Genomic DNA, 14704 nt, shown 5'->3' with positions numbered 1-14704 from the left:
TGATTGCTGTTTTTACTGTTTTTCTTGTTTTACTGTTCTAAAAACTGGGTGCATCTTATGGTCAGGTGCGACTTATAGTCCGAAAAATATGGCAAATAAATCTTAAAAAGAAGGAAAGAAAAAGAAAACAAGTTTATAGGCACAGACAGAAGCTCTCCTTATTCTTTTGAGGACTGCGATAGCCAGAGACCTTTACACTCTAAGAAGGCACAGGAACCTCAAGGGGCCTACATTGTGTGAATGCACTGCACAAATGTGAGTGTACCTGCCAGGGCTGGGAGAAAGCTAGGCAACCATAGTCTATACGGAGTAGACCTCTGCAACCATTTCCCCTTTAACAGTTCATTATAGCCTTGCTGCTGTACTGGTTGTCCAGAGTGTGAACCCATCTCTCCGTTGGGGCATTTGCAAGAAAAAAACAACCAACCCATGCTGCCCTAGTCTCAGAACTGGAGGCTCCTTCTCCTGTCTCTTCCCTGCCAAGTGTGGGTCTGGATTTGCTCCCCCCAGTTCTGGCATCATCTGCTGCCTTATTAGGAGATGGTGAAAGTTGAGTTTGTTCAAGTTTAGATTCCTCTTCACAAAATGAAGTCAAATACTTGCCTTGACGTTGTTGATGTAGCAGAGGCCAGAGCAGAGAGTGACAGCATGCCGGGGAGTCGAGAATTCAGGGCCAGCCTGAATACAGGGAGGTCTTATCTCAAAAAACAACAAAACCCAAACAAAGCAAGTCACAGCCACCGAAAACATTTTAAAAAGATCACCAACCAATTTCACATGGGAATAAAACACTATTTATCTTGTTTATACCTAAATATACTAGCATCAGAAACAAGAAATAATAGTACAGTGTTCGAGAGATGGCTCAACTGGTCAAGAGCATTTGCTGATTTTTCAGGAGATCTAGGTTCAATTCCCAGCACCCCCATAGCAGCTCACAACTGCCTACAACTCTACTTCCAGAGGATCTGATGCCATCTTTCTTCTCACTTCTGTGGACTTCTGCACATATGTAATATACATGCATATATACACCCAGGTACACATAAACGCTTAAAATAAAATAAATAATAAACATTTAAAAGAAAGAGAAATAATAAACATTTAAAAGAAAGAGAAAGAAAGAAAAAAGAAGCACCAATAAACAACCAAGTTAGTGTTTGTAAGCTTGTTTTGTTTTTGTTTTTGAGACAATGTTGCAATGTAGTTCAGGTTGGGTGTGAACTCCCAACCTTCTTTCTGTCTCCTTGATGAAGTGCTGAGCTCACTCACGGGCTGGAAGCACAGCCACATAACTTCATAAGTGCTTTCTGTAGTGCTGACTGTACAGGATAAATGTACCAACATGACACATTCCAAAGTCTGAATGTACAGCACGTCAGATTTGAATGTCTACCCTGTTATCATTAAAAATGAAATGACAGGCAACCGATATGATATGGAGATATTTATTGTAGAAGGGGAGAGGGGAGAGGGAAGAAGGAGGGGTACCCCAAGGAGTAAGAGAGAGAGAGAGAGAGAGACAGAGACAGACAGAGAGAGACAGACAGACAGACAGACAAGGTGGCAGGTTGGTCCCTTTATAGTCTGACACACACTTGGTGGTAGTAGGTGATGAAGTCATAGGCTGCTAAGCAACCTAGAGGCAGGCCGCTTACATGCCAACATACCCTATTCCACTGCTTTATAGAGCTCCTCCTAGTATTTTTGTGGTTCACATACCTAACATCCCAAATCAGTGTATTTAGCCTTTACATGTTATCTATCACGTGCTTATGGGTCAGCTTTTTTACTCTAAAATTAAAGTGTTTCTGTTATGTACACAGTATTCAACTATTTCAATCACGTTCTCTCCCATCAAATTTTCGGTAAACTTTATGTTTCTTATTTTTAAATGTTTTACACTTACATTTATTTAATGTGTATATGTGTGTGGCGGTGGTGGTGGTGGCATGTACTGTGCGACTTTTGCAACCTGCATGCGGTTTAAGACTCGGAGACTCCCCTGTAGTTTAAAGCCATCAGCCTTTTGCTGGGATTTACCCAACTTCCTGGCCTGTGTCGCAGCCATGTGGCTAGCTCTTTTACCTCCCTGCTCTTGTTCCCCATCATTTTGTTCTCTCCTGCGCCTCCTTCCATTCCCCTGTGTCTGCTTGGAAGTCCTGCCATCTTACTTCCTGCCCCAGCTACTGGCCGTCGGTTTTTTATTATAGCCAATCAGCAGTAAAAGACCCATCTCTTGGCTTGACTTAAGGCATAGAGGGCTGCCTGACCTTCATGTTTTGGGCAGGTGTGGAAGGACAAGCATTGACAAATAGGAAGCCCAGTGACGGGCCATAAAAATGACAACAGCAAAATCCTGCCAGCACCTAACTCTCTGCCAAGTACAGTAATTGGCAACTGAAAATAGAAGCGTGCCTTGTCAGTGAGAAGGAAGGTCATCCTAAGAGGCACGCGTGCCACAGTGCACTTGTGGAGGTCAGAGAACAACTTGCAGGGGTCAGTTTTCTACCTCCACCGTGTGGGGTCCAGGGATTGAACTAAGAGCATAAGGCTGGGCAGTAAATGCCTTTACTAACTGAGTCACATCACAGGCCCAATATCTATCAGACTTGACCAAATTACGCCTTAGAATCAGTGGGTCCCTAACAATAAATAAATATATTACTAGGACTTTTCATTTTTTGTAAAAACTGATTTTGTACTTTCTTTTTTAAAATTTAAATGTGCATGAGCTATCTTGTAGTTTGTTTAATTTTCAGTTTTAAAATCATAATGGATATGAACATTTTCCCATTTTTTTCCCTCTTGTTATTTGAGACAGTGTCTTGCTGCGTAGCTCAGTCTGGCCTAGAACCGAGGATTGTCCGGTCTCAGTCTCCTGAGTGCTAGACTATGGAACTACCCTGCCATGCTTTGTTTTGTTAAATTTTACTTTGAGACAGGGTTTCTTTTCTTTTTGTTAATTCACATATTTTGTAAATATGTGAGTTCTTTGTCTTCATATATGCCAGAAGAGGGCATCAGATCACAGATGGTTGGGAGCCATCATGTGGTTCCTGGGAATTGAACTCAGGACCTCTGGGAGAGCAGCCAAATGCTCTTAACCACTGAGCCATGTCTCCAGCCCCTGCTTTGTTTCTTAAGACTAAACTTTTCTCTTGTGTAAGTGGTTTAGTGCAGCGGATGGCTACTATGGCCCAGCAGCCATCTCTGGCCGGCACTTACTCCTAAAAATAAAATGTTACTGGCTCACAGCCGTCTTCACTTGTTTATATATTACCTCTGCTGCTTTTTGTTGGAACTAAGCACTAATGCATTTGCTATCAGGGTTTTAACAAAGTGTTTTGAGCTGCTAATCTGTCTCTCTGCCCGTTCGTTCGCCCCTGCTTCCCTCTCCAGGCTCCAGTGTTGTCTCGTGTGTCAGCTCCCTCCACCCCGTACTGGGTGCCTTCTTGTCTTTGCTCATGCGTCTGTGTTTGAGATTCCAATGGCCACTCTGCCAGGACCGTACACCTGAGAAGGACCATTCCCTTTGAGTCAGACTCACAATGCTGGTTTCATTAAAAGATGCTGACAGCTGATGTATGAGAACCAGAGTGTTTGGGAAGTCCCAAGATACTATTAGAAAAGCATCAACTTCTAACACTAATTAGCAATTTGGGGGTGTAGGAGCATCAGCATCCATCCCCATTTCTATTGTTATTTTAAACCACTCACTGGGTACTCTCATTGGCTCTGGGGGAGTAGGCAGTCTTCCATTTCTTACAATACTCTATTGAATTCTACCAATACAGTGAGGAGGCTAGGTGAGTTATTCTGGCAGGTTCTAGAGGTCAACTTGGATCAATTATAAGAATCTCATCAATTCAAATGATCATTTAAATGTCTAAAACATCAAGTAACCAAACAAGAAAGCCCAACTTCCTGCCTCATCCTTCTGTTAATTCCAGAGAACAAAAGTTGGCTGGGGAAACAATATATTTGGCTCCCAAGAGAATATACTGAACCAAAGGGCGGTTCTTTCTTTCAGTAAGTTATAAATGCAAGCAGTTATGGGAAAGGAGAAGATAACGCCTCGGGGAAAAGTCGGATTTACTCAGAGAAAAACAGAGATTCTGAGCTAGAACATGCTGTGTAGAAAGATGCCCAGACTCTTCTGGCATTCTGCTTCCTGCTGCAGAGTGTTCCCTAGAGCACTGAGCCCCAACCTGCCCTAACTGGCTTTTTAGAAGTGAGTCTGCAGTCTTTGTTCTGATGGCTCCTCTCTTTCCTTGAGTTATCATAAAATATCTTAAATATATCACAAAATATAAATATGATGTATCATTACAGTGTATGCACAGATGTGGTTTGTTCATTTAAACAATGACCGTGTTTCCTTTGCTCTGGGAACAGGCAGGTGTTACAGAGCGAAAGACTGGTCCGTTATGAATGTTCAACCCTGAAGCAGATCGGTCTCATCATAATGGTCTTTCTGAGGAGGACAGCGCCTGCCCCTTCAGCACCTCCATTAGCCAGCAACTCTAATTTATTAATAGTGGTGTGTGCTCCTCAGGAAGTGCAGTATATAGCGAGGTCAGAAAATAAGCACAGGAGGGAACTTGGTATTGATTTTCTTCCGCTCCGTGAAATTACATGACAGCTCAACCGCTTGCAGCAGCAGCTGAGTCAATATGGCTCCATTCGAGACCACCTTCAAGTCCGGTGCTTTTCCCATCCCCTGTACACTCCCTCTACTGTCAGGTTCATTCATATTTAATTGCCTTTTATGGTGAAATAATATGACCTCCCTCCATTCACAACACCATGGTGAGGATTTTGCTCTGGGTAGAATCATGATGTATTCCAGGAAAAGAATGGTTCGCCCTGGCTTGCTAAAAATCAACAGCACACCAAAATAAATCTGAAAATCCAATGGACAAAAAAAGATCAATAGAACGAATCACAGACTCCTTGTAAGACTTTTTTTTTTCAGTATTAGAGTGTTGCTAAGTCTTCCTGGGTTTGAACTAGGAATGGTGCCTTGTAGTGTGGGACTGAGCAGAAGTCCTTATGCCAGCCACACCATTGCATCTGTGCGAACGCTGGTCGTGACCACTTACAAACTGCAGGTAGATGCTAAGACTCTCTCTGGTTTCTGTCTTTAGGGAAGCAATAAGCCGCCTGTGTGAAGCTGTCCCTGGGGCCCACGGAGCCATTAAGAAGCGAAAGGTGAATATTTACATGAGCTTCTTGTTTTATGTCCTTCTAACTATGGCAAAATGGTATCAAAATAGACCTTTTATTCTTGGGATTCTTTAATTTTTTTTCATTTTAAACCCCCTTTTGCCTGAGAATTTTGTGTATGTGTATGCATGTATGTGCATGCATGTTTGAATGTGAGCATATATGTGTGCTTGTGGCTGTGGAGGCTCTGTCTTCCTCAACATTTATTTATTCATTTGTCTTGGAAACAGGGTCTTTCAAGTAGGCTAGGCTAGCTGGCCAGTGAGCCTAAGGAATTGATCTGTCTCTGCCTCCCCATTGTGGGGATTACACCCATGCCCACATTCATAAACACATATAAATGATAATAATAAATAAAATAATTAAAATTTTTGGTACACATATAATATAAAAACATTTATTAATGGTGAAAGCTAATTAGAAAAATGTGCTTGTTTGTTTTTATGTAAAGAATTACATTTTGGCTGGATATTTGATAATGTGGGTTATAGATCGTCGTATAGATTCTTCAGATTTGATCAGTATTTTATTTTGTGATAATCAGTGCTGAGAATGCCACTATTACTAAGGGGCAGAAGTATGTCTGGGGTCATTTCAAAAGTTGTTAGAAATTTTAGCCTAATCTCAAGCCAAAATTTACTTAATGATATTTTATGAAACTCGAGTAAATGACCCAGACAGCACTTTTCTTTCATAGCCAGCATTTTACTATAATACAATTCAAAAGATATACTAATTTGATGCCTGTATGCTAAGGAATGGCAGTTGGAAAATACTTTTTTCCTTCTGTAGTCAAACCAGGGCTTTTCATAAGAGCAGAAAACTCTCTAAGTTTGGTGAGATACTGCAGTGCCCATAGCACAGCATGTGCTCTAACCTTGTGCCCAGATGTTTCAGGCAGCATGTGCTGGTGTTGTGGGTCTCACGTCTGTCCTTCCATATCCACACGTCCCATGGAGAACCAAGGCTTCGAGGAAGTCCTACCACTCAACTGTTCTAGTGTATGTTTTTTATGTAAAATGAAACAGAGAGGAGGTGTTACACATCCATACCTTACAGCGGTGCTTTGTTATTTTTAAAGGCTCCCGTTAAGTTCCTGTCAACAGTTCTTGGCAAAAGCAATCTTCAGTTTTCAGGAATGAATATAAAACTCACCGTTTCGACATGCAGCCTGACACTGATGAACCTTGACAACCAACAGGTAAGATAGCCAGTGATACACAATTTAGCATAACACACACACACACACACACACACACACACACACACACACACCCCACCCCAAATCTGTGGATAATAAAGAAAGTGAGGTATCAGAGTGTGCTTACAATTTACTAAGCCACAAAGGGAAAAATTGCCTTTTGCCTATGCACACCAGTAATTAGAATTCCTAACACTGTTATTAACTATTGCTGGGGACTTTAACTACCTACAAAGCCACTTACTGCACCTGATTGGCTTTGTATAAAGAACCAAAGATAAGGGGAAATGGTTAATATTGTTTGCCAATTAAAATCCTCAATGTGGTCATTGGCCTGGGGTCAGATGAAGGACCAGGAGCAAAGGTGGTGTTGGGTTAATGTATTAGGGTATGGTGTTATGAGAATTTTCTCTGGGAGTGGGGGGACTAGGCAACATTTTCTTCCCTTACTTATAAGGTCCCATTGACAAACTGAGGTCCAGTTTCACCAAAATTCACCCTGGGGAACTAATGAGTTTATTAGGCTCACTTACCAAGCATAGGTGAAGGGCAGAGAGCAGGAGCATGGATGGCCTTAAAACAGTCACACTGAAAGGTTTGCATCCAAAAAGAGTGATGACTCTCCTATAGCTGTGTTGATGGAGTCCCCTACCTAGTCCTTTCCATCTTAAAGAGTTTAATCCTGGGGCTGGAGAGATGGCTCAGAGGTTAAGAGCACTGTCTGTTCTTCCAAAGGTCCTGAGTTCAATTCCTAGCAACCATGTGGTGGCTCACAACCATCTACAATGAGTTCTGGTGCCCTCTTCTGGCATGCAGGCACACATGCGGGCAGAATATGTATAAATAATAAATAAATAAATCTTGAGAGAGAGAGAGAAAGAGAGAGAGAGAGAGAGAGAGAGAGAGAGAGAGAGAGAGAGGGAGAGAGAGAGAGAGAGAGAGAAAGTTCTAGCGCATCTCCATGTGCAAAATTGCAAATGGCATTTAACTGGTTGTGAGGGGCTGAATACTCTGCTGAGGGTCCTGTGATCCTCCGTGTCCCTTTCTTGTGAGGTAACGTCACTATTCTTGTTGACTGATCTTTTGCGCATGGGTACAGCTGAACTCTTAAAGATGGAGGCAGTTGGGCTCAGAGAATCGCCCCAAACAAAAGCAGCTCATCAAAATCTGTGCAGAAAGTGTCGCCCTCCAGGTCATTTAGTTGAAAAGCTCTCCAAGCTGTAACAGTGTGGGCATCATTTTCTTCGTTCATGATTGATGATGGTATAGTTGGCCTGGTTTTTCCTGCAAACATTATTCACAAGGGAGCCACACTATTGTAACAACTGTAAAAGACGCATAGACGCTGGGCTAAGTACGTATGGGGACTACAGCGTTTAGGTCCTCATGCCTGATGTTGCTCTGTGTCTGATATGTGGTGACTGAGGGTGATCCAAAGTCACTTTTGCTGTAGGGAGAACTGTTCGCCAAGGACTCGTGGGTGGTTCAATCTTGTTGGCAATGGCAAGCCACTTAAGATGTTTGACACCACAGAGGCTCTGCCACATGGTGACAATTACCCTCCATCATGAGGCTCCCATTTTCCTCATTGGCGGCCTGTTGGTCACAGTGCTTATCTACAAGGCTTCTTGGATTTGAATGCTGTGTTATAAGGTTACCTAGAGGATTAAGTGAAGTAATGAATACAAATTACTCAGCACATTGCTGGCGATGCAGGGCCCAATATTGCTTACTCATTCTTTCTCCAAGGCCCTGCTAGATACATACCTGGCACTCAAGAGGGAAAAAGCATAGTATGTAAAATTGCCAACAACTTCATTGCTGTTTTTTTTTTTTCTTCAAGTTTAAAACCAGGATGAAATGTCCAGCTCCTTCAGTAGTGCAAGATACCTCAAAGGGTACTGTTAAATATGAAACAACTTAAAGAGTCCTGTTTTGGTTGGGTGTAGATCATCTATCCACGTGTGGGTGATACCTAGAGTGGGTGTAATGGTTGCATAACTTTGAGGGGCCAATGTAGAAGATGCAACACAAGGAAAATTTCATTCATACATCCTTATATTTCTGACCTCAAGGTATCTGTATACATAACTGTAGCTGTGATTTTACTTGCATATGGTACTATGGGGACTCACTGTGTTTAGGGATGGCATCTCATTGAGCTACTCAAATTGCTCATTGTAAGAGGCAAAGCTGGGAATATCGTGGTGACAGCCTTATATGCAGAATCTAAGAGTCATGTTCTTTCTTGTTTGTTTGTCTTTGAGACAGGGTCTCTCTAAGTAGTCCTGGCTGTCCTGGAACTTGCTATGTAGACCAGGCTAGCTCACAAAGATCCCACCTCTGCCTCCTAAGTGCTGGGATTAAAGGTATACACATGCCACCAAGTCCAGCTAATTGTTTTCTAAATGTCTCCTGGGGAGACTAAAGTGAATAGGGGGGGGGAGGCATGTAAAAACAATGAGGTTGTGGTGCAGATGGTGGTGAGTGAGGCACTGCCCAGTCTGCCTCTTCTCTCCACTGTCCTTTAACCATAGTGGAGGTGTGTTGTGTGATTCTTGCTGGGGAGATGACAACAAACTTGTTTGTCCCAGGTTAAGGCACCGATGACAGACCCATCAATTCCATCCTATTCTAGTTTACTGAGCAGTGAGTTTGTTGAGCCTACTTACAGAATGGGTGAGGGGTTACTTACAGGAGCATGGATGACTTCAAAGGTAGCTGCATGGGGCGGGGGTGGGGTGTGGGGCATCCAGTATAGATGAGGACTCATAAAAGCTGCATCTGTGGGGCTCCCTGCACAGCTAGCTCTAGCTGGGCTGTTTAGGGACTCACAGACAAGTCTTCTGAGCTCCATGTGTGCCATGGCATGAGTGAGCATGTCCAAGTGCACACACAAACCATAAAATCTAATATAATTGTCTTTATAAAAGATAATAGGCATGGTAGCATATGCCTTTAATCCTAGAGCTCAGGAGGCAGAGCTCTGTAAGTTCGAGGCCAGCCTGGTCTAGTTCCAGACAGCTAGGGGTACACAGTGAGACCCTGTCTAAACAAAACAAAAAACAATAAATGCAAAGATGGTGTAGGCGATGCCCTTGTGGGTGAAATGAGCTTGCCACCAAGCCTTAAGGTTATCCTTTGACCTTTGCTTGCTGTGGCATGCAACCTCCTCATATATACGAATAAATAAATGTAAAATTTTTAAAAAGATACAAAGAGGGCCTGGAGAGATGGCTTAGAGGTTAAGAACACTGTCTGCTCTTCCCAAGGTCCTGAGTTCAATTCCCAGCAACCACATGGTGGCTCACAACCATCTATAATGAGACCTGGTGCCCTGTTCTGGCCTACAGGCACACATGTGGGCAGAGCATTGTATACATAATAAATAAATCTTAAAAAAAAATTTAAAAAGATACAAAGAAATGCCAATGCAAGGCTTCTCTGCTAAACTTCCAAGGTTACACTTCAGTCTCTAAACACAAATACATTCAAATTTATGGACACTGTATTACTTTTCCAGGGGAGATGTGTGCACAGATCTATTTACACCATGCTGGGCAGTAACAGATCAAATGAATGATTCCCCAAGTCCAATTAGTGAGCCTGGGATTTTATTGGAGGGCTAGGGGGTTACTCATAGAAGTATTTGTAGTTGTATTAAAAGCCCCATCCTAACATGGGTAGGAGCCTCCCAGATGTCTGCACTGTCAAGTTAACCTCTGACCTTTCTTGCATTTTAGCACCTACTGAAACCACAATCAGCAGGGGTGGAGAATTATGTACAGGTGTTCTGGAGGTGGAGGAGGGACTAGAATTTCGGTGAGGGTCTAAAATCACCAACAGGCCCAATCCTTGGGGTGTTCTCTCTCTTCCTCCAACACATGGTCCCTGGAAACCTAAGTTGGGTCATCAGGTGTGGCAGTACAGCAGAGGGTGGGTGCCTTTACCTCACCAGCCTCCCAACCAAGGCGAATGCAAAACCAACCAACCAACCCCACAAGAACTCAAGGAGTCATGCTACTGTACTAGCTCCGTACTGCCATCATGACATTAGCAGGGACATCCTGCTAACGCATCCATTTTCTTGGCATGGCCTTCGATGAAATCACCAGTCAAGGAACTTCAGCACCAAATAACCCACAGCGACATATCCATAGAGCAGGTTTCTGTAGGCTGCCCACTTCCTTTGGAAAATCCTTAAATTTACTTAAACTTCTCAGAATCCACTTGTCAGGTATTTGAAACTGGTTCACTCTATGTTGTAGGCACCAGCTGGTGAACTGTTAAGATGGGCAGCGGAGCACACACACAGCCAGAGAGTCTTGCATGAAGCATGTATGCAAAGCTATTAGACGAAACAAGATACTCAGAACAAGAAACTTTATTATCGCCAATGCTGGTGCATAAAGACTAACAAGCATAATTAGGAGGGATGCGGAGAAGGAGGGAGAGAGAGGAGTAACCAGGTGCCCAGTGGACGTCTGGGCAGGTTCAAACCCTTCAGTTTGACAGCATAAGAGCGCCTAAGTCTTTTATAGATCCAGCAGGGTTTCCTCTTACTTGACAATGTTCACAAACAGTTCTTACAATATGAACTTCAGTTATAGTCTTACCATCTGTCAAGGTTAAAAACAAAACAAAACAAAACAAAAAACAGCAAGCAAAACTTCCCTAATATAAAAGGGTATTAGAAAGCTTCCCATACATTTTAAAGCATGAACTTATACCTTTAAAAAGAGATCCTGGTTTTTTTCTTTACTTTGAAATTCATTACAATGGATTTTTTTCCAAACTATAGATCACAGTAGTTTTATAAATCATGAAGACAGATGTGCAGTCAAAATTCCAGAAGATTTTGTAACACATTTTAAGGTAATAGCACACATGATAACTGTCTACATTTATACACACATATTTACTTTGCTTATCCTCTGGGGTTGATGAATACTCAATCTTAAATTTCAAATTTAGCTTTTGATGACTATGATTTGCATAACCCATAAAATCGAATTTGGAAAGTTTTCTCAATAGACTTTCGGTTTGAATCAAAGCTATCTTGGGGATGTATTCTTTCTCCTTGTTTAATTAGATTCTTGTACTGGCAGTCACAATTTACTTTTCAAAACCATCTTTACAAGCTTAACACGAGAAAGTTCTCCAACGTGAGGAAAACCATCTCAATCAACAGTCTGAGCCAAAGGCTTTTGCTGAGCCCCTGGGAGCCCGAAACAGGAATAATTTGGTCTTTTTTCCTCGCGATTCGCAGGCTTAACACTCTTTCCTTGATTCTCCTTTTCCACAATGCACGGCCACTCACTGTCCTGTCTTCTATTCAGAGAAACAAAACCAACCGTTTTTTTTTTTTTGTTTTTGTTTTGTTTTGTTTTGTTTTTTTTGCACAGAACTATTTGGAATGAGCCCCCAGAATAGCAAAATGTTGAATCTCTCCCTCTCAGGTAGTTTCCTCCTCTTTCGTCAGCATTTACTCTCGATCAATGATCTCATCACAACCGAGCTCTTCGGTCAGTCGATTGACAACCATCAGCGAAAACAGCTCTTCGATAAAAGCTAGCTGGTCGAAAGGGCTCTTCTCGCACCGAGCCTGAAACCCGCCATCCAGGGCATCGCCGGCTCGCGCCGTTCTCAGGAACACCTTGTTGGCTTCCTCCAGCGCGGCGGACACCCGGTGCATCGCGCCGCTCCAGCGCTCCTCCTCCGGGAATTCGTAGTCGTCCTCCCAGTCGTCAAACTCGTCGCCCTCCAGCTCCGCGCCAGCCTCGGGGAACAGGCCGCGCTGGGCGCGCGCGGCGAGCGGCGCGGCCTCCTCCTCCATGGGGCCCTCCTCCGGGGCCGGCCCGCGGGCCCCGCGGCCTACCTCCATATCGCCCTCGCCGCCGGGCAGCACGTCCATCTGCAGCTCGTTGCTTTCTTCGTACAGCTCGCAAAGCTCTGCCATCTCCGCCATGGTGGGAACAAGCAATTATGCCAGGAAAAAGGCTTCTGCAGAGATGGGAGCGCGAGCGGGGCGTGGTGCGCGTGCGCCGGCAAGAGGGCGTGCGTGGCCCCCCGTGCGTGGCGCGCGACTGGGCGGCGGTGCGCGTGCGCAGGCGAGTGGGCGGGTCGGGTGAGTGTGCGGGCGGGGTGGGGGTGGTGAGTAGGTGGGTGAGCAGGAAAGTGGGCATGCGTGGTGCGCGTGCGGGACACCGTACACGCGCGGAGCCAAGTTGGCGGGCGTGGTGCGCGTGCCAGTGAGGCGCGCGTGCGCACGCGAGTGGGCGGCCTGACCCGCGGGTGGGCGTGGTACGCGTGCGCGAGCTCGGTCCTTTTCGGGAAGCTTCTGCTGGCTCTGAACTTTCCACCTGGAGACCAGCTCTTAAGTTCCTTGACCAGTACTTGCTTTGAGGCGCTTCTCACGTTGGAAAGTAACGGGTTTCTGGGACAGACCTCATGTCTCTTAAACCTCCCTGCCTCCCCAGCATCGCATGTGATCAGAGTGTCCCTTATCTCTCATTTCAAAGGCATCTCGCCTGCTGGCCTGTACACTATGAAATTTCAGCTTTCCATTCCCCCCTCCCACTGCCCGAATATACTAAAGCTGACCTAATCATGGACGTGTGTGTGTGTGTGTGTGTGTGTGTGTGTGTGTGTGTGTACATACATACGCCATGGGGAAACAGAAGCTACATGCGTGAGTACTTTCCTGGGATGGGGAAAGGTGGATCATAGGCTCTGCATTTATTAAATAAATACAGGTAATCCCGCTCCACAGTTGCTCTACAAACTTAAGCTGTAGCCAACAGTGTTTGAGGATATCCACACCCTTGCCACATGCTGTTTTATTGAATTAATAAAATTAAACATCATCTTTATTAACTTGATCTCTCTCTTTTTTATGTGTATGAGTGTTTTGCTTGTATGTAATGTCTGTGTGCCATGTGTGTGCATCATGCTTGTCGAGGCCAGAAGAAGGCGTTGGATCTAGAAACGAAGTCACAATTGTGCACTGCCTATGGGTGCTGGGAATCGAACCCTGGTCCTTAATGTGAGCAGCCAATGCTGTTTACTGCCAAGCCATTTCTCTAGCTATGATTGTATCATTATAATCTTTCCGTAGCTTTATTTATTGAAAGATGATTATCTTTCAGTAAGTATATGGAACATTTGCTCTTTTTCAATGCATTAACCGGCCTTATTTTATGTTTGTTTTGCTGATTTGTAGGGATTTCTTGAGAACTGTATGAATACATTGCTGTCTGTATGCTTAAGGAGCCTTATATAAAACTTTAAATTAGTTTTTATGTAATCAAATAAATCACACCCCACATACTGTTAAGATGGATTTTCTGACTTCAATAATATGCCTTGCTATCTTACAAGGTAAATCTTGTTCACTCGTTAAAAAAAAAAAAAAAAAAAAAAAAACTACCTTAGCTGGGGTTTCTTTTTCCATACTCATTCTTCCATATACATTTTTAAAGCAGTTTTTAAAAAAGCTACACTAACGATATTGGTAGAGTTTTTAATAGAATGTCACAGTATTTGTAAACAAGTTTAGGGGACAGTCATTGATATCTTTACAATAATATTGCCTTTCTCTCTCTCTCTCTCTCTCTCTCTCTCTCTCTCTCTCTCTCTCTCTATCTCTCTTTCTCTCTGTGTGTGTGTGTGTGTATAAATATATATATATATATATATGTATATATATATATATATATAAAATCAGGTTTAAATTTTTTATTCTTTGAGAATTTCATACATTTACATAATGACATGTGATCCTATTCACTGTTCATTTCCCTCTGCTAACTCCCCTTCAGTCTTCCAAATATATCCCCCCTAAAATTAATATCCTGTTTGTTTCTTTTTTAAAGACCCACTAAGTCCAGTTGGCGCTGCCCATAAGTACTTGAATGTGGGGCCATTCACTGGAACGTGGGCGGCTCCCCAGTAACCATCCCTCCAAAGAAGAATGCTGCTTCTCCCAGTCAGGGATCTGGCTGTGAGAGCTCCTCTCTTACCAGTGCTGGAGCTTGGACTGGCTTGATCTCATGCAGGCGTTGTGACGATAACCACCAATGCTGTGAATTCATGGGTTCATGCCTTCTCTTTTGTTAAAGGTCATTTAAAAAAAAATCCATCAATGAAGTTGTCCCCAAAGTGCTACATGATTCTTGCTGGTTTTATACTTGGACACATTTGTATGAAGTATTCCTCTTTACCCATTAAATGCCGTTTCTGATGAGCTATAATTGATATGCAATCTTTGCACAT

At 43.4% G+C, this 14704-nt stretch overlaps 2 protein-coding genes across 2 annotated transcripts in view; one reads left to right on the top strand and one right to left on the bottom strand.

The window, feature by feature from the left end:
- Shc4 (SHC adaptor protein 4) overlaps positions 1 to 14704 on the top strand; it is a 92888-nt gene that overhangs the window by 40709 nt on the left and 37475 nt on the right. Inside the window, exons 3-4 of the mRNA XM_051144534.1 lie at positions 5151 to 5214; positions 6311 to 6430. Of these exons, the coding sequence (XP_051000491.1) occupies positions 5151 to 5214; positions 6311 to 6430 (184 nt within the window). The remainder of the gene's footprint in view (positions 1 to 5150; positions 5215 to 6310; positions 6431 to 14704) is intronic.
- Positions 11820 to 12520, bottom strand: Eid1 (EP300 interacting inhibitor of differentiation 1). Its single transcript, XM_051144535.1, has one exon. The coding sequence runs from the start codon at positions 12396 to 12398 to the stop codon at positions 11916 to 11918; it is 483 nt and encodes a 160-aa protein (XP_051000492.1). The 5' UTR covers positions 12399 to 12520; the 3' UTR covers positions 11820 to 11915.

Source organism: Acomys russatus, chromosome 4 (assembly GCF_903995435.1).
Source record: "Acomys russatus chromosome 4, mAcoRus1.1, whole genome shotgun sequence".
In the NCBI taxonomy this organism is placed as follows: domain Eukaryota; kingdom Metazoa; phylum Chordata; class Mammalia; order Rodentia; family Muridae; genus Acomys; species Acomys russatus.
The sequence above is the reverse complement of the archived record's forward strand: the minus strand, read 5'-3'. Positions and strand labels throughout refer to the sequence as shown.